We start from the raw sequence: 19,124 nt of genomic DNA on the forward strand, positions 1-19,124 counted from the left end.
TATGATACCTTTCCAAGTCCTACCTATCAGAATTATTCTCTCCTTTGGTCCTCCCATATAGATAGCATTTTACATTTACTATATGACTTTTTATAGTCTAATGTGTACTATGTACAGTCAGTTCTCATGATTCACGGTAGTTATGCTCTATAAAGTCACTGTGAACACTGAAGTAGCAAACACTGCACCATTCTCCCAGGGAAATGCAGGCTTAGGTTCCTACCAGCTTCTGGTCATGCCATTTTTGTAAATCAATCAATACATAATTTTGTTTTATGTGTGTTCTTTTAAAGACACCTCATTTAATAAATATTATAGATCCATTAACATGGAACTCATGGCCAATAGCGCTATATCCATCCCTGAATGAAGCTTATCTGACACATGCCTTTTCTCCATTAGGCACATCACAGCCTTCCTGTGCTCAGGAACACTGGACAGCACTTCAGCACTATGCTTGGGGGCCATTTTAAAAAAATGAAATCACCGGGGGCTTCCCTGGTGGTGCAGTGGTTAAGAATCTACCTGCCAATGCAGGAGACACGGGTTCGAGCCCTGGTCCGGGAAGATCCCACATGCCACAGAGCAACTAAGCCCATGGGCCACAACTACTGAGCCTGTGCTCTAGAGCACATGCTCTGCAACAAGAGAAGCCACCACAATGAGAAGCCTGTGCACCACACTGAAGAGTAGACCCCGCTCGCCACAACTAGAGAAAGCCCGCATGCAGCAACGAAGACCCAACGCAGCCAAAATTAAAATAGAATAAATTTATTAAAAAAAGTGAAATCACCACCAAAAAGAACAAATATGTGAAAAATGTGGCACTATATAGACCATGAAAAGGACACTTTTTACAGTATGAGATCTGAAAGAAGAAGACAGCATCAACTGTTGGACCTCCACTGGGAACAAGTGTGTCAGGAAGCTCAAGTATTTTGCTGCTCTGTACAAGTTCACAAGTGACCTTAAAGGTGGCACAAGAATTGATTTTGGGGTGACAAATATATTTTAGTGAGTAGGCAAATTCACAAAAATGGAATCTGCAAAAATGATGAGGACAGACTATATATGTCCCCCTCATTATCTTGTGAGTCTTTTAATAGAATGGATCATTTTTTAGTTCCCTCACAGCATAGAGCAGAATGCCTTGCAGAAAGAAAGCATCAAAATTAGATTACGAGGCACTGAATGTGGCAGGCTAATTATACAACTAAATGAAACTATTAAAAATTCTCCCTTCCAACAGATTATTTATGAAATCCCTGTGAGCCATTACTTGAACTAGATGTTTCTGCATAGATTGTTTTTCCCTTAACCCTGAGAACAACTTTGTGGAGTCATGAGGTAGGCATCATTATCTATATTTTACAGGTGAGAATGCTAAGAGAGGTTAAGCAACCTATTTTTAGAGACAGAGGTTTTAGAGTTATAAGAAACATTTTAGAGATCATCTACTCCAACTTCGTCATTTTACAGATGAAGAGAAGAAAGGTTGAATATTTGCTCAAGGTCCTCACTGATTGTCAAAGCAGGCATGAACATCGGGCTTTTATCCTTAAATATCTCCTAAGTATCTTTCACTTCACCACACTGACTGTTTTACCAGTCACTGCCTTAAAATGTCCTTCGTGATAGGAAGAATAAACTCTGGTATGTAAGCGACTAGTGGCAGATCGCTTTGACCTAAAAATTCCTTTGGTCAAGTGGTCCGTTTGGACCACTGGTAATATGCTACTCAAATAAGGTCATGCCTATTCTATCATGGCATTTAATCTGCTGTTAATACATTTAACATAGATTGTTAAACCATCTATTACATCCGGTGAATTCTGTCTTCCTTTCACCTGAGTAAATGAGACTTTTGAAGAATAAATGCTTGGATTATCATTATAAAGAAAATTTTGATAGTTTTAGCATATCACTAGGATCCTCCCCTAGTTCATAAGCAGTTATACTGTACTGTAATTAGACAATACATTTATTTTTTGATATCAATAAAAAATTACAGATAACACGGGAATGAAAATTACTGTGAATTATAGTCTATAACGTAAGTATCTGGTTGTGTGTTTCTGGCTGTACTACAGCTTTAATAAAGGCAAGAACATTGCCAGCCTAGACAAATATTTATCATCAATCTGAATTTAATGTAGTAGAATGAATAAAATTAAAATACAGCAGGAACTAAAATGATTTGTGCAGCGACAACTTCAAAAAAATTACGGCAGCTTTGCATGTAAGGCATACAAATTGAGACAGTGATTTTCTCACCGAGAACGATCAGAACATTTTCTCACCCACTGTTGTAAAAGTATGTTGCATGAATTATTTTCAGAAAAAGCATTGTATTATATTTTTATCGTTATTTTATTCCTTCCAGTTTCTTAGAAAGGAAATGGTTCTGCCAAATAATTCTCCATGTAAAACTAGGGATTTAAAGTTAATCCTTAAAAAAGATGTCAAAGAAGAAACTAAATTTAACTCATAATCTACTTTGTATTAGGAAGAAGGCGATGACAAAGAGTTTAACATCTCTTCTAAGACTAAGAATCTTAAAGCTACAGAGCTGTCACAGCCTGTCCCACAACCATTCCTTATTTATTGAAAAACACTGCATAATTTTGCAAATTAAAAATTTCGTGGTTCATTGTTTTTTCTTAAGCCAAATTTGTGTTAGCTACATTTCCCTCATTAACATCAATATTTACCCGTCAGGGCAACTTCCCGAGTCTATGTTTAATAAATTCTATTGCACCTAATTTTAGTATGCTTACATTTAGTATTCTATTCTAATAAAGTGGCTAACATTATCTGGCTTCCTTGAGAGCACTCCAGTTACTTTAAATCTGGGAAACCACTGAACAAAATTCTTGGTTTCACTAGGTATATAAATGACATTTAGTATGTATGTTTTTAGAAGACAGGAACATTCCAACATAGCCCTTCAAAGAAAATGATAAGAATTTAGAAACAACTTCACTGTACTAGAGTGTTTTGGCTTTGAATTTGAGTGCTAGGTAGTTCCAACTCCCATTCTACCAAGATAAATATTATGAGAAAAAGATCAAAAGAATTGGATTTTATAAAAGACTTTGGAATCCAATTTCTTGGAAAACTCCTTAATATACTTAAGATGAAAGAAATCTCTAGTCATTTTCATCTCTTTACAAGATTGTTTAAGAATGATTTCATCCCAGGTGCTAATCTCTCAAAAAAGAAAAAAAAAATCCAACAGCAATTATGGATTATGGAAGCCAATTATGGAAGCCAAAATGTCTAGAGTTTTAAATGAGAAAATAAAAATAAAATACATACGTGCTGGCAAAGATTATTGGGCTTATACCTGAGAATTCAGCCTGTTCAACTGGGTTTGAGAAGTTTGATTAATTTGCTGTAGCTCCTCTTTTTCTTGATTAAGTCTTTCTCGGTCTGATCGCTCCTTTTTGAAGTCTTCTTCGTATATTTGCACCTAGGAAATATTAACTTACTGTTACTGCTAGCTTCCTTTTCTCTTAAGCCATTTAAATGAGTTCCGGAGAGATGCTATCTGGGTTTGTCCAATCTGAGACATTCCGTCCTCTTTTCATGAATATTTCTTTATGGTGGGGCTCTATCTTGATACATATGACTATAATTTTACCTTTCACTTTGTTTATAATGGCAGTTCTCAACTTTTTTCTCCTTAAGCATATATCAGAAATTCATAAGTAAAGTAATAACATGGATATTTTGAAAATAATTCCCCTCCCCGATTTTTTATTGCATATTCCATTGTTGTGATGAAGCCTTGCTCCTCCCACCCCATCAGTGTTAAGTTTCACTGTTTTGGAGCAAATCATCCATCTCTAAAACAAGGCTCTGATGTATAAATATCGCTTGAAGTTCTGAAAGACAGTTTACTGACAATAGCTGCTAAGTGAAGCCACTAAATACTGACATGCCAAAGTTTCTAAATATAAATTATAAGTTTAGCACAAGATAGAAATGAAATGCTCATGTATGTGGGAGAGCAAAGCATGTTTATTGAAAGATATTCACCAGAGTTGGCCTTTATAAGTAATTGTGGGAGTATATCATAAAAAAGAGTAACATTCTAGTGGAATGCCTCTCAAGAGGTACTCCAAATATTCCAGAAGAGTAATCAAAACAAACCCCCCCAAACCAGATTTAATTATTGTTGTTTTAATTGGCGTAGTGTTGGCTGATGGCTTGGAGACTAGAATGTGGAGTTATTAAAACAAATGAAGCTTAAGAAATGAAGCAAAGGATTTCCTCTAAAACCAGATTTAAACTACGACTTACATGGGAACCTAGTAGCTAGATTTCGTCTATTAAAGTTAATGCACATTGCACCACCATCAGCAACAGTGCAACAAATTTTAACTACAGGATTATCAATTTTAAGTCAATAATAATAGAACAAAATATAATAGGCAAGGGGGGGGGGAATTAAATATTTTACATGGATCTAGATGCAGATATACATATTTAATTTCAAGGCTTTATTCACCAGAAGGTTGCAAGGGAACTATACCCAGCCAATCTGATATTTTGTTTTGGGGTGTTTTTTTTAGTTGAGAGCTGAGGTTCAAATCCAGACACAGTTAAAACAATGCTCTGTAAATAATTACCAGAGGCATCTGAAGTGGGAGAAGTCCATCTGATTAGAACAGATGGACGCTCTTTATCAAACACAACACTGACAGCGATTTCATCACTTAGATGGCCAAGATTCGAGCTCAGTCTCTTTGTGAATTTAAATCCTTTAGGGTTTCACGCAGCACTTGGTGATGTAATGATTGTGGGTACCCAATCAGAAATGTGCACAGTTAAAATGTGAATGCCGAAAGCTAGCAAAAGGGCCATACAGAAACGAAGGAGATGGATTCTGGTCTACTCTTGGGGTTTATGCGAAAAAGAATACCTGCCATTGTCTGTATCAAATACGAATTAAACCTTTACTGTAAACACGTGTAAGGGCAACTCTCTCGCATGTGGTGTACATTATACGGGAGCACTGAAGATGACTCAGGTGTCTGAATGTAAGCAGTACCTTTTTCAGAGGAATGCTGGCTAGAGCCAGTGGTACTTTAGGAGCTGAGAATTTGGCAGTTTTAACACTCCGATTATGCACTTATTCTTTCCATGGGTCTATTTTCAAGCTCTATATTTGATCCTGAATGTAATGAAGCAGATTATTTCAAACTGAGTTGATAGAAGAGAAAATCCAACTTTATGTCAAATGCTCTGAATTTTTTAGATTTATAGATAGGTTACTTCCTATGAAGTAATAACAATAAAGTAAACAACAACATCACAATTGCTCTATTCTTCCTTGTATTGCGTCAGGAATCCTTGTAATTGGTACTTGCTCAGAGCAAAACAGCCAACAAGTCATACCCAGGGGCATCAGAAAATAATACTTCCCGGCTCTTTGTTCTATGTCACCCTATCCCCTGCCCCTGCCATTGCTAACATATTTCTGACAATGTGTGCTTCTGGGATTGGAATTCCTATATTTCCTGTACTTATCAATATCACTATGAACTGTTCCAGCCCTTTGCTTATATTAGTTTATTTAACCTCTTACAGGAAAAGAGATGTGATATGCATGGGTGGCTCCTCAGCTAAGCCAGCTCCAGCTGGGTGAACTAAAATTAGACTCAAGTAGTTTAGGCAGTGCTATATCCCCACAGCCCCATGTTGCTGGTGCATGCAGAAGCTTAGAGAGAGCATCCTTTACTCTTGCTGTGCACTTGGAAACAGTGAGTGAAGTTGGGTGAGTTAGGGGGAGGAAACCATTGTACATCAGTAAATTCCTAGGTGGTGCCATCTGTATGTAGGGATAGATGAACAGACCTGGCTCTTCAGTGACTATGACCAGTGCAGAGCATTCCCTTTAAAACTGCCCTCATTGTTCAAAAGCCCAGAGGCCTGCAGCTACAGAATAATAGCCCAGCTGCTACCATTTTCTGAAAAGGTCCAGAGTTTGGGTTAATAGTGTCTTCAAAATAAATCATGTCTACATGAAACCCTCTAGACCCAGTGCTAATAGAATTTCACTAAAAGGTTAATTAGCATGCCCCCTTTTTAAGTGTATAATCTTGGGCGAGCCACTTAATCCATCTGAAACTCAATTTTCTCTTTTTTTTTTTCTCTTTTTTTTCTCTAGAGTTGGACTAGCTGATCTATATTTTCCCATAAAGCTTTAAAATTAGGTAATTCTAATTAAAATGCATGCAAAAACCTTTGACATGTTTTGAATAGGAGGACTTCCAGAAATGGCTAAAGCAGCATGAACAATGGGCCCTAAGTTCTCCACATGACCGCTCCACTTTCAACTTCTCACCTGCTGTTTGAGAACTTCCATTTCTGTTCTCATCTCCTCATGGCTGCACTCCATTTCAGACTTCCGCAAACAATCCTCAGGAGATGAAGAACACTCCATTTTCAAGGCATCCTGAAGAGCCTGTGTTATAAGATAAGCACACTGTTGACCCGAGAGTTGCCACATCATATGAATTTCTCTACAATTCCTACAGTCATCTCAAGTGCACTCATAAGGTAGAATTTCATTTTTAATGCTACCTTCATCACTGAGTAACTTTCTTCATATATGCATTTTTTTTTTCAGAATCTCCATCTTTTCTCCATGATGGTGCTTATGTTATTCAACATAAGCATTCAACATAGAGAAGGCTTTGGCGTTAGAGATCCTTCCACCTAGCCAACCATGAGTGGAAAACAGATACATAGCCTTTCTCTAGAGTCTGCTTCAGTCAAATATATGCTCCATCAATAAGGCTTGAACTTCAGGGAGCATCAGAATCACCTGGAGAGGTAGCAAACATGCCCACGCCTGGGCATTGCCTCCAAGGATCCTGAATCAGTATATCTGGAAGCAGAGCCTGAGAATCTGCATTCCTCAAAAGCTGACGTTTCTGCTCTCAGATGACATTTAAAAAAATATATCTTCATTGAAGCATAATTGCTTTACAATGGTGTGTTAGTTTCTGCTTATAACAAAGTGAATCAGCTATACATATACATATATCCCCATCAGATGACATTTTGAATGATATATTTCTGCTATCTAACCATGTCCCTTACAGGAGAGAGGGAAACTCACATAAATGGGAACCCAGGCAGATTCATTACCCATTGTTGTACGGTTCTGCTCTGTACTCCTTTAGCATGACGTGCCTTGGCCTAGACACAGTCATAATTATTCTCCAATAAAACACCCACTAACCCACTAGAGGGTGGAGAGAGTGCTCTGCTTTCTTGACATGCAGTACAACTTGGTGTTTTCACCGTGGGGTGAGGAAGTGAAGCAAATAAGAGACACTTAGATTTGCCAGCCAGATCATCATCCTTACTCATAATTCCATGGCACTCTTACATATACTATACTTTCTCAGATTATATGAAAGACATTGTCTCTATTCTGAAGACTTTGGGCTCATGATCAGTTAAATAAAACGGCCACCAAAAACTGTGACAGGACATACCTCATTCTGTTGTGGTTTCAGAGCCCACACACAATGTGACTACTTGCTCATTATCAAATGAGTCCTCTATACAAATAGAAAGGTTCACTTCCAAAGCTCCAAGACTTTACTGCCTCTGTATTTCTTTAGTAGCTTCGATGGTGTTCATTTGATGATTCTATTAGTAACTCACTTCCCTGCATTACTACACAATATTGTCATAAGGATAGAAAAGAAAAGCAAATTTAAGGTCTTAAATATGCATAGCTAAGATTAGAAGTTTCCTAATAGAATGTCTTATAGTCTAGCCTGATGTAAATATCATTTTTCAGGAAGTTGTAAGAAAAACAAGAACTTTTTTCTTCCTCCAAGAATTATTAGACAACAGAAGTTGTTTAATAATTTAGGTTTTGTTAGAATTTATTGCTAAGCTACATAGTTCTAGGAATTATCATAATAGTTATATTTTTAAAACGTGTCACTAGTAATAGAATCTAGGGTGGGGTAAACCAAGTGAGTCAAGATAGTCAAATATGCTGGTTCTATATCCTACAGCTATGAATAGACTACTTTTGTAGGTTTTGTAATATCTGAATTTTCTGATCTACCTTTCATGCTATTCAGACTTCTAGAAATTTTGCAAATGAGTCATAAATGAAAGGCGAGTCTAGTAGACATTTATTCCATCTTGGGGTTTTCCAACTTCCTTGAACAAACACCTGTAACCTACTCTAGAGCAGCAGTTTACCATAAGCACAGATATACTAAACAGATCTACCCATCTCACAATGGCAAGATGTCAGACACATCAGTTTTGCCCATGGGTGGCCCTGGTTGACTAGCCTCAGGTAATTTCTCTCACTTTGATCAAACATCTGGCTTCTCTGTCAAGAACCTGATGAAAACAATGCCCTTAGGTATCTCCCTCAAAGCAAATAAGTAAAATTCAGTACACATAGTTGTGTGAACTTCTGAAAACCATATGTTAATTGCTAAGGTGACATGCTACCAATTTCTGCTGAGACCGGGTCAGCAGGCAGTGGGTTTGTGCAAGCGGGGTGGACCCCAAATTTCCATGCTGTAATGAATGGTGCACACAATTAGCTACCCAAATCATCATTTTGAGTAACTTCTATTTATTACAGTGGTAAAAGAGAACAGAAGAAAAATCTATACTGTAAAATAATAATTTCTTACATTCCATTAGACACTAATACTAAATGAGAAAAAACCTAAATGAGAAAAAAATCTCTTTGCACTAAATGAGAAAAAATGAGAAAAAAAATCTCTTTATAGCTCATCACTTTCTATGTTTTTAGTGACAGTTGAAGGTATAGATGTGTGAGATGAAATCTTTTCTGGCTTGAAGTACCTTTTATTTTTCTCTTACTACTCATAAGTAATGTGTTACGCCTATTAAAACATGAATCTCAGGGCCAAAATTGGCTACTGAACATATTGGGTACCAGCAAATTACATTAATTAGTTACTTCATCCATTCATCCAGTCAACAAATATTTAAGAACATACTATGAGCAAGGCCCTCTTCTAGGCACTTGGAATGTAGCAGTGAACAAAATAGAGAAACTCAGGGCCCCATTATGACTGTTGTCTTTGTGAGTCCCTTCCTCCCAATAAATATGTAGTAAAACTATATATTATAATTGCATTCTTACAAAGATGAATATGTTAATATGAAAATATATTTTCAACCTCATACTTTAGGTTTTTTCCTCTGACTTTAAGAGAAATTAAGCGTATTAATGGGCCACTATAAGTATTGTGGGCCCTCAATACTGTGTCCACCTTGCCTAGGAGAGAAATCTGCCCTGCAAATATCCTGCCCACATGGAGCTTACAATCAAGACTGGGAGACAGGAAACAATTAAGATAATAAATATGAGACATTATGCATATACTAGAATGCAATGAATTCCAAGGAAATATTAAAACAGGAAATATTAGAAGTGGAGTATGTAATTTTAATTAAGATAACCAGAAAAATCCTCTTTGAGAAGATGACAAGCTCTGAATTTTACTCAAATTAATTTTTCTCATTGAGATTTTCTGATTATAATCATGATTTTTAAAGTTTCTACTAATTAAAAAAGATTTTCTATAAACACACCTACACAAAAATGAAGGTTATACATGGGTTTGAGTAAAAAACAGAGTTCTCGGCTGTTTTAATTTCAACAGGCTTTATATCCTTGTGCCTACATTTATAGAAATAGAGAACAGAAGAAAACTGATAAGTAATAACATATCAAAAATGGGAGAGATTTCAAATATAATCTCAATTAATGTCAGTTCCTCTAATTCATTTGTGAAGGATTTCCAGCAGTGATTAAGACAGAAAATTCATTTGCCCTGAATTTGTATCTCTGAACATTGTTTTTCTTTCTTAAACGACAGAGAAGTACATTGTTTACGAAGTCAATCTCCAATTTCTCATTTTCTCCTGAATAATAACTTGCCCCATAAACAGATCAAACATAGCATCACATTTGTAAAGCACCCTATCAACCATACAGGCATATAGTTAACACTTTGGGGATATTTAAGTTACACCTCTGAACACTCCTTAACTACAAGATGGCACACGGTCCCAAAGGCAAGCACTGAGCACGTGTTTAAGGCCAGTCAACCACCTACTCTTTTTTTAGAAGATAATTTCTGTTACTTTGGTCCAGAAATATCTAGCTTGAGAGATGACTATCTCAACTCAACCATGTACTACAAGTATTACTACAGTCCACATACGATGTGGCTCTTGGAAAAGTCAACAGCAAAGGATTTAATTTTTTTCCCTGAACAAGTCAGCAATCCCTCCCCCCAAGAAAATTAAGGTTTAGTCCATTAAAACCACACACACACACACACTCACTTACATGTCGTCCTTTTGCAGCAATTCACAGGTAGCTCCTTTGAATAGTTGTTGGAGCAAAGGCATTAAATCACCAGGATTTTCTTAATAGACCTACACACTACTCCCCAACCCCCCATTAAAGGTGAGTTTTAGGCTTATTCTCAGGAAGGCCGCCATCTCATTTTTGGATTTGGCATTTAGCTTGCTTCCATATAGTCTGAATTACACTCAGCAGCTCCACAGTGATGATTTTAAAGAGCAGCCTGTTTTCCTCAGGAAACTTTCGCGGTTGACCAAGAGATAACGCTACTATTCGCAAACACCCACTTGCTTTATGCGGTTCTTTGATCTACCAAAAAAAAGAAGTTCTTACTCCCTTCTATACTTTCTCCTTATCGCTTTCTTTAATGACAATTCTTTGCAGAGACATGAATTCCCCCCAAAATTCTTAGCCAAGTATGGCTGAACGAAGCAGATAGGAGTGATTTATGCAATTACAGAGACCTCCGTGCAAGCCCCCGAGACTGAGCCGCATTGCAGTGTGGATTTTGCTGTGAGCCTCAGCCCAGAAAGTGCTCTTTATACAGAAACCTCTCATCTCTCCAGCTTCACCTGGCCTGATACCTTATTGAGGCGTTTTATTTCACATTCAAAGTGTTGCTTCTTCTGGCTTGCGAAAGCAATTTTTTCCTTCAAAAGCTTATTCTCTCTCTTCAATTCATGTAATTCTTCATTTAGGCTCTCCTTTTCCTTCTGAAGTAGAAAGCAAGAAAACAAATTCAAAATCAATAAAATTCAGATGAGATGATATTGTAGGAATACTTCTGAAATAAAAAACAAACAAACAAAAACAGGACCTTAAGTGCTAGATTTTTACTTAACATTCCATTTGAGCAATAATCTCTGGGTGGAGGTCAGGATTAGGATAGAAGAAATCTTTATGTTATCCTTACTGCTACTACGTTTTGTGACCCCAGAACAAGCTATCAAAATCTCCACTCCTCACTTTCAAGGGTCAAATGGGTCTGCAGAAAAAGCTACTTGCTCTTACAAGGTGATGAAAGAGTGACTCACTAAAAATAACTGAAAGTTCTAATATGCAAAGTGTCATTGCAACAAAAAATACCAAATATCTCAAAGCCCAATCCTGCATCATTCAGGACTGGTGAGAGACAAAGAAGAGGATAAAAGACAAAACCTCAGGCAATAAGACATTTCACCACAGATAATTATTCAGAGCACTATATTGTTCTGATGATTACTTTTAAAAGGTAGAGATGAGCTAGTCCAACTGCCATCACTCCTCCACTTTTCAGATCACCTTCAAGGAATCCAGTGTTTTAAGTAACTGAAGCAAGGTCGGTGGCTTAGACAATAACAGGATTCAGACAACATCTGCCTCCTATCTCTTAATTTTATATTCTGGACAGTAAACTTTTTGTGGAGTGAATTGAATTTTTAACGAGACTGCAGTTTTAACCCAGTAAAATAAACATTCTGGAATTTAGGTAAATCAAGATGAAGAAATAGCTAAGATATACGTTAAAGTATATTATTTTAATAGCTAATATTTCCCATCACAATGATTAAAGAAATCTACTTTAGGTGAGTCGTTTTCTTTAAAAGTGAAAACACTTCTCTTTGCCTTTGTCTAAACAGAATAGGTCCATGTGTACACAGAAAATTTACCAATCTTTTTCTAACTCAGCATAGTTTAAGAGAAAATTATTTCCACAAGAAAATGGTCCCACCTTCATAGGGAAGAAATTACCATGATTCCTGTGCTGCATGTAAATGGAACCGAAAGGGACTCTTACGTGGCAGAAAGGGAGTTGCTAAGCAAGGAAGGGAACCTGAACTGACGATGTCTGCACTGATTTGTGCTACATTATTGACATTAAGTCATCTAAGCCCTACGTCTCAGCCTTTTCATCTCTAAAACGGCAAAAATAAGAGTTTCCTCACAGATGGGCTGAGGATGTTAAATGAGACGATGAGGGTGAGATACTTTTCAAAAATGTTATATTTTTAAGATGACAAAAGTAATACTTATTTGTAAAGCTCTCTGTAAGCTGAAAAGCAGCTGTACAAATACAAGGAATTGTCATATTATCAACACTGGTAATAAAAATGATTAGTATGAGTAAAAGCAAAAACGCAAAATGAATTTTCTCCTAGGCTGCAACGTCCGAGAAAGACACCCCAAAGCCCTGGCTCAGTTCTGCCCGCGGGTGGAGCCGGGCAAATTAAGGTCTGCCTGTTTGCGCGACAAAGAAGGAAGTGAGCCGGCACCTCCCGCCCTCTGATTCTAGAGAAGTGGCCCCTATTTTTGGCTCTGGGGACTTGCGTAACCCGTACACCCTGGCCCGTCGGTCACCGCTCAGCAGAGGGTTGATTTGAATAAACGGTTGGTTCTCAACCATCTGGAGGCAGGGCCCCCCCACCCTTCCCCCTACCGCGCGCTCCTGGGGGCAGGGAGGTCGCTCCTCGAGCCCCGCCCACCTCCTCGCGCTGCTGCAGGTCGCTCTCCCTCTGGCTCTGCTGCAGCTCCTTCTCCAGCGTGCCTAGGAAGCTTTCTGCGGCGTCCAGTTTCGTTTTCAGCTCTGTGACCTGAAGAAGTGGTTCACAGACAGCTGCAGACACCTCGCCTGAAGCCCACAACCCCCTGGATTTATTCCCAGCCTAAGCACCCGGGGACAGAACTGGCTCAGTCTTGGGCATCCCCTAGGGAGTGGCCCTTCTTCCCACCGCCCCAAACCAAGATCGGGTCTTTTGCTTTCAAAAAGAAGTTTCCTCTACAAGAGAAAAAAGCAAACACCAAAACGGCCTCCAGCCTTCTTTCTCTAGACCACACCACTTTCGAGGAAATAAACCCGTAGACCTTAAGGGAGCCTTCTAGGCTTGTCATTCTATTCTCGGCTCGCAAGGTGTGCCTCATCTGATCTGAAAAGGACAGCGAAGGATAGGGGATAAGTGAATATACCCACCTTGCTGAAAAACAGACATGACCTTTAACTCATCAGTAACCTGCAGCATTTGACCTGCTACTAAATGCCAAATTAGTCGTCTGAGTGACAAGGGTCCAGTGAGCAAAGCCTTAGGGACAGGCACGTCATCAAAGATGGGAACTGTGACCATTGTTAACCCTGGGTCTTCATGCAGCTGCAAGCCGTTCAGGAAGGCAGCTTAAACAATTTTCTCTGGGATCATGTGCTTTAAAATTTGGAGATCCCAAAGCTGTCCAGACCGAATATTATACGGTGGCTTGACCATGGCCTGGTGCAGTGAAACGTTACCCTGCTCTTTCCAAATTTAATACTCTGAGTATCAAAATGAGGAAGAAAAGAGCAATACTAATGTATTTCTCACGTGTGGTCAAGTTTCTTGACTCTGAATTATTTTGGGGAGTTTACCTTCTCTTTCCTCTCTTTTAGAACATGGAATGGTTTTAAATTATAAACTGACTTTTACCCTTCAAAATATATTTCCTCCAAAAAAAATTCTTTCTCACCAAAGCAAAAGTTTCTTGACAGAGAACATGCTTTGGAGAGAAGAAGGGATTCCCCACTTCCCCTCACACTTACGCTGTTAACACTGCTTGTCTATTTTTCTGTGGAAAACAGCTTATGTTATAAAGAATTAGAGAAGTAGCCTTGCACAAAAAAGTATGAACTTTAAGCCATTTCTCACCTCACATATAACCTTGTGTTTTTCTGGCTGCTAGTAACAAAGCCGAGGCCAGGATACTGTGTGAGCTATGATAAATGTGGGCAAGAACTCTAGAGACGGCACTGGGGGCTATATTTAGTACCTTTCTTTTGCCATGCTTAAGACAATTCACTGACACGTTCCTTCGTTCATTAATCTTCAGTACCAAGAGGCCAATAATGCACTCAGCACCCTACCCGTCATCATTTTACAACAGACAGCTGGCTACCCACAAATCTCCTGTAGTTGAAATCAATGAGAATCTTCACATACTTGTCTCCCCGAGATTACCGATTTAAAGCAAATACCAAACAGAGAGGTGTTTACCTTTCTTTCATATAACTTTTTCATGCTTCTAAATTGCTGATCCCATTGCTGGTTAACTTCCAGGAGCTGAAATTATTAAAGTTTGGTAAAGCAACAAAGGATTTTGCCCATTTGGAAATTTAGCAAAAATGAAATCACTTTTCGAGGCTACTAAGGATTTGGAAGCCATGGGGGAAGACAGTATTATTTCCACCAAGTTCTGGTAGACCTGGGATAAGTTAATTGAACACATTCACCTTTCCTAATTGGTTCACATATGAAAAACTATTAAGCCTTAGGTATATCAATTTATTAGTAACTTCTAACTTTGCTTAGTTATTTGAATTTCCATCTTCTTGTTTAATCTAACCAGAATCTGATAAAAAATTGTAAGTATTAATGGTTTTATGTAAGATTTATTAATATTTGAAGGGACTTTTTTCAAACCTTTCCATATTTTTTATGTGCTTACATTGATTATTAAAATGAAATATTTCTTCTAGCTTTTTAAAGGCAGAATTTATATTAAAAAATTCCAAGTTCAGGCTTCCCTGGTGGCACAGTGGTTGAGAGTCCACCTGCTGATGCAGGGGACACGGGTTCATGCCCCGGTTTGGGAAGATCCCACATGCCGCGGAGCGGCTGGGCCTGTGAGCCATGGCCGCTGAGCCTGTGCGTCCGGAGCCTGTGCTCCGCAACGGGAGAGGCCACAACAGTGAGAGGCCCGCGTACCACAAAAAAAAAAAAAAATTCCAAGTTCAATTAACTGATAATCATTTGCTTGCAATACTGTGTTTTTTTAAAAAAAGTCAGTACATGATTTGTATTATATACTCAGCTAATGGATAATATCACCTTTTTGGAAGCATAGGTTTTTCAGGGAAAAATAGTTTTTGTCATAAGACAATATTTAGAAACAATTTAGGCTGCAAACAATTTGAAAGTTTTAAAACTGTGTGCCAAATAGATGAAAGAAAAAACACTAAGACCTGTTTTCAGTTTTCTTGTAAGGGAAGTCTACAACTTTCCACATTAAGAGAAATTCCAACACCTATAAATATGGGACAGACATGGAGAAGACTGTCGCAATGACTAAAATGTAGCAAGACTTTCTCTTAATTACAAAACAAAATATCTAATCCAGAGTGGCAGTTGCTAGGTAACTCTTATGCTGGAAATAGATATGACTATTTAGTATAAGACTATATAATATTATTATGTAAAGATCCCTGATCTGTTGTTATTTTAGGGACTAACATTTCTATGCTATGGTAACATTACTCTGCTATAGTTCAGTAATTTTCCAGAAGGGCACATTATTTTATGCAGTATCAAAGAAGGGTAGAGGAAACCATAGAAGAAAACATGAAGGCTGTAGCACAGAAAATGATTTCGAAAAGGAATTACAAAATTGACAACAGAGTCCAGAACTGTTAAGGAGAATAAAGAGGTTCTAATATTCATTAAACTCAGAAAAACGGAACTCAAAATAATATCCATCACATTCCCAATGACATTTTAAAACAAATTTCTCTTATGATCAAGCTCCTTAACCCCTGTTGGTCAGATGCCCAACTCATGAAGTCAGAGCACCTAATCAGTGATACAATAAAGCCTCTGACAGTTTGAGTTTCAAGGTGTGTCAAGTGCCGAGCAGAAAGGGCACAGATGATAAGCTCACCTAGCCCGTGTGGAGGAAATGTCTAAGTTTTGAAAAAAATAAGATTATAATTATTGGATTTATGGCTTTGTCATTTTTATTCATTTGCACAAGCACTGAGAGACCGAGTAAGAGATATGTAGGTGAATAAGAAAGAAGTATTTGCTCTCAAAATAATGCAGTCCAGTATCCTTAAGATAAATACTGTGACCCAATAACAAAAATAAAAGGCACTAGATGCCTATTTTATTCTCAGCATTAATCCATGGCACATGCTTCAACTAATATTTCAAAATTACCTCTTTTCTCTGTTTTTCCAGGCACCTTATCTTTTGTTCAAGGAAATTTGTTAAGTTCTTTCTTCTCGATGATTGAGTCCACTTAAAAAAAAAGAAGAAGAAAAAGAGTGAAACAGAATAGTCTGTAAACAGGAGAAATGCTTCTCTTCACAAACTCTCATGTTGTAATTCATAAAAATATTTTAGCAATAATAATGCTCACACCATAGTCCTTCATAGAGACCTGTTGATGGAAAAGCTTTATATTTTAGACTCTTTTATATGAATTAAGTACCAAAATAATTCTCTAATAAATTACGAATGTATCTATGTAATGGGCAAGTAAGAAATTAGGATTTTATGAATTTGGATTTCAACCCTTTTCCAAAAAAATGAAAATTCAGAGTATAATGTATATAGAAATCAGGTAAGTTTCATGGATATATGTTAGGTATTTACCTGGTAAACATTTCTAAAAAATCATTTTTGTAGACATACCCATGATCTGAAGAGTGGCCCTGGCAAAAGTCAGAGAAGTGATAGAACCACCAAGAAAAAAAGACCAACACACTACAGTTAAATGGCAACAAATTGATTCTGAAACAATAATACAATAAATTAACTACCTCAGTGACCATCATTATGATTATGTTATAGAGGTGGGCATAGATTATCTGGTATTTTGTAATTTTAACCAGCCCTTTGTATAAAGCTACTAGGTGACAAATTTAGATTAATAATAAATCATTGGTATGGTGAAAAATTAACCACCTTTCTTTCCAGTTTTTTTAAAAAAAATATTATTCATTTAAAGAAAGCACAAAAGCTCTGGAAACTGCCTGCCATCTGTCTAAATCGACCATCAACAAAGTTCTCTTAAGTACTGTTTTCTCTTTTTTAACTCAATAGTCTTAAAACCATCGCATGGCTGAGCCATATAAGTAATACAATGAATGCGGTAATGAGGGTCGTCCCTAAATCTGCTATTCAGTTTCAGGCTCAATAGCTATTGTGGACCACGAAATTGCTTAAGGGTATTCATGAACAATTAAGAAATATTTTCAAAACATGTTGGCCTTTGCCACAAACGTTACAGGAAATGCCGTTTTGCAATCATCACAGGATTTCAAGGACTTTTTTCATTAGAAATGATTTATAAAACTATTTTCTATCTTTTCTCTACTTATCTTTGTCTCACAATGTTTTAGGATTCGAGGGTATTTTATACCTCTATAGATGTTGTTCTTAGTTTTCTTAGCTACTTCCTATTCAGATCCATGTGTAACTAAGACTGCATTTAAAAAGAGACATTCTTCCGTAGGTCAACACAATCAGAATGATTATACCTGCTTCTGACCTCAAGGTGGTTTAGCCCAGTGCCAGAAGTGACATCAATTTCCAGGTGACAAGTATGTTGGGTCCTGCAATTGAGATTTCCCTCTTTTAGGAAGACTTCCAAGGGACTGGACTTATTCTGGATCAGCACAGACTAAATATTAGGCATCTTTGATTTGGAGAATGCTGTGAGCCAACCCTACTTAGTGTGTCCTGGGCTCTGTGAAGCAGAGGTTTGGTGAGACTGGATTCTAGACCAGTGGTTCTCACCACTGGAGCACATCAGAATCACCCTGGGAGTTTGCTAAACATAGGGCACCCTGAACACTGATCAGAATTTCTGAAAGGGAGCCATAGCACCTCTACCTTCTTTTTAATAGATTACTTTTTAAAGCAGTTCTAGGTTCACAGAAAAATTGAGTGGAGAGTATAGAGATTTCCCGCATACCTATTGCCCCAACAAATGGGTAGCCTTCCCCATTATTGGCATCCCCCATCAGAGTGGTATATTTGTTAATAGATGAGCCTACAGTGACACATCATTATCACCCAAATCCACAGTTTACATTAGGGTTCCCTCTTGCTGTTGTACATTCTATGGATTTAGATGAATGTGTAATGACATGTATCTATCATTTGTAGTGTCATGGAGAATAGTTTCACTGTCTTAAAAATCCTCTGTGCTCCACCAATTTATCCCACCTCTATTTTTAATAAATATCGCTGATTATCATGAGTTACACTAAAGTTCAAGGTTCTTCCGTTCCATACCATGCTTCGGAATATGAATATTAGGTCCTCAAAAAGTCTTTTTTCTGTCTGTGATATAGACCAAAAAAAAAAAAAAGATCTGTGACCAACAAATATTTGTATGACCCTACTTTCTGGGAATCTAGATTAAGAGTAATCAGATAGCATGCATTTTTTTCCATATATAATTTTCTCTGGAAAAAAATTATGAAATATTTTGACCCTTGATTTTCTTATAAATGAGTTATTTTAAATTTTTATTTATTTATTTTTTGCGGTACGCGGGCCTCTCACTGTTGTGGCCTCTCCCGTTGCGGAGCACAGGCTCCGGACGCGCAGGCTCAGCGGCCATGGCTCACGGGCCCAGCCGCTCCGCGTCATGTGGGATCCTCCCGGACCGGGGCACGAACCCGTGTCCCCTGCATCACCAGGCGGACTCTCAACCACTGCGTCACCAGGGAAGCCCTGAGTTATTTTTAAATAACTTTATAAAAATCATTTATAAAATGATTTAGTAGAGATATTAAATCTGCAAGACAGAAAGCACAGCAATAGGTATGGCTTATAAGTCATAAATGTATCACTAGGGATTTCTCTGAGGATTAATCAACATTTTACCACCATTCATATGTCTTAGGTGTGCATTAAAATGAAAGAAAATCAATTAAATACAAAGTTTTGGGGAAACTTTTCACTTGTGTTTGCTGTGCTTCCCAGTTGCTAAT

At 37.7% G+C, this 19,124-nt stretch overlaps 1 protein-coding gene across 1 annotated transcript in view; it reads right to left on the reverse strand.

Annotated features, from left to right (window-relative positions):
* The window catches only part of TNIP3 (TNFAIP3 interacting protein 3), a 60,854-nt gene that overhangs the window by 17,178 nt on the left and 24,552 nt on the right, over nt 1–19,124 (reverse strand). Inside the window, 6 exon segments of the mRNA XM_024745153.1 lie at nt 3,347–3,472; nt 6,353–6,472; nt 10,987–11,115; nt 12,865–12,972; nt 14,398–14,463; nt 16,336–16,416. Of these exon segments, the coding sequence (XP_024600921.1) occupies nt 3,347–3,472; nt 6,353–6,472; nt 10,987–11,115; nt 12,865–12,972; nt 14,398–14,463; nt 16,336–16,416 (630 nt within the window).

This window comes from Neophocaena asiaeorientalis, unplaced genomic scaffold, assembly GCF_003031525.2.
Source record: "Neophocaena asiaeorientalis asiaeorientalis breed wild unplaced genomic scaffold, Neophocaena_asiaeorientalis_V1.1 scaffold65, whole genome shotgun sequence".
Lineage (NCBI taxonomy): Eukaryota > Metazoa > Chordata > Mammalia > Artiodactyla > Phocoenidae > Neophocaena > Neophocaena asiaeorientalis.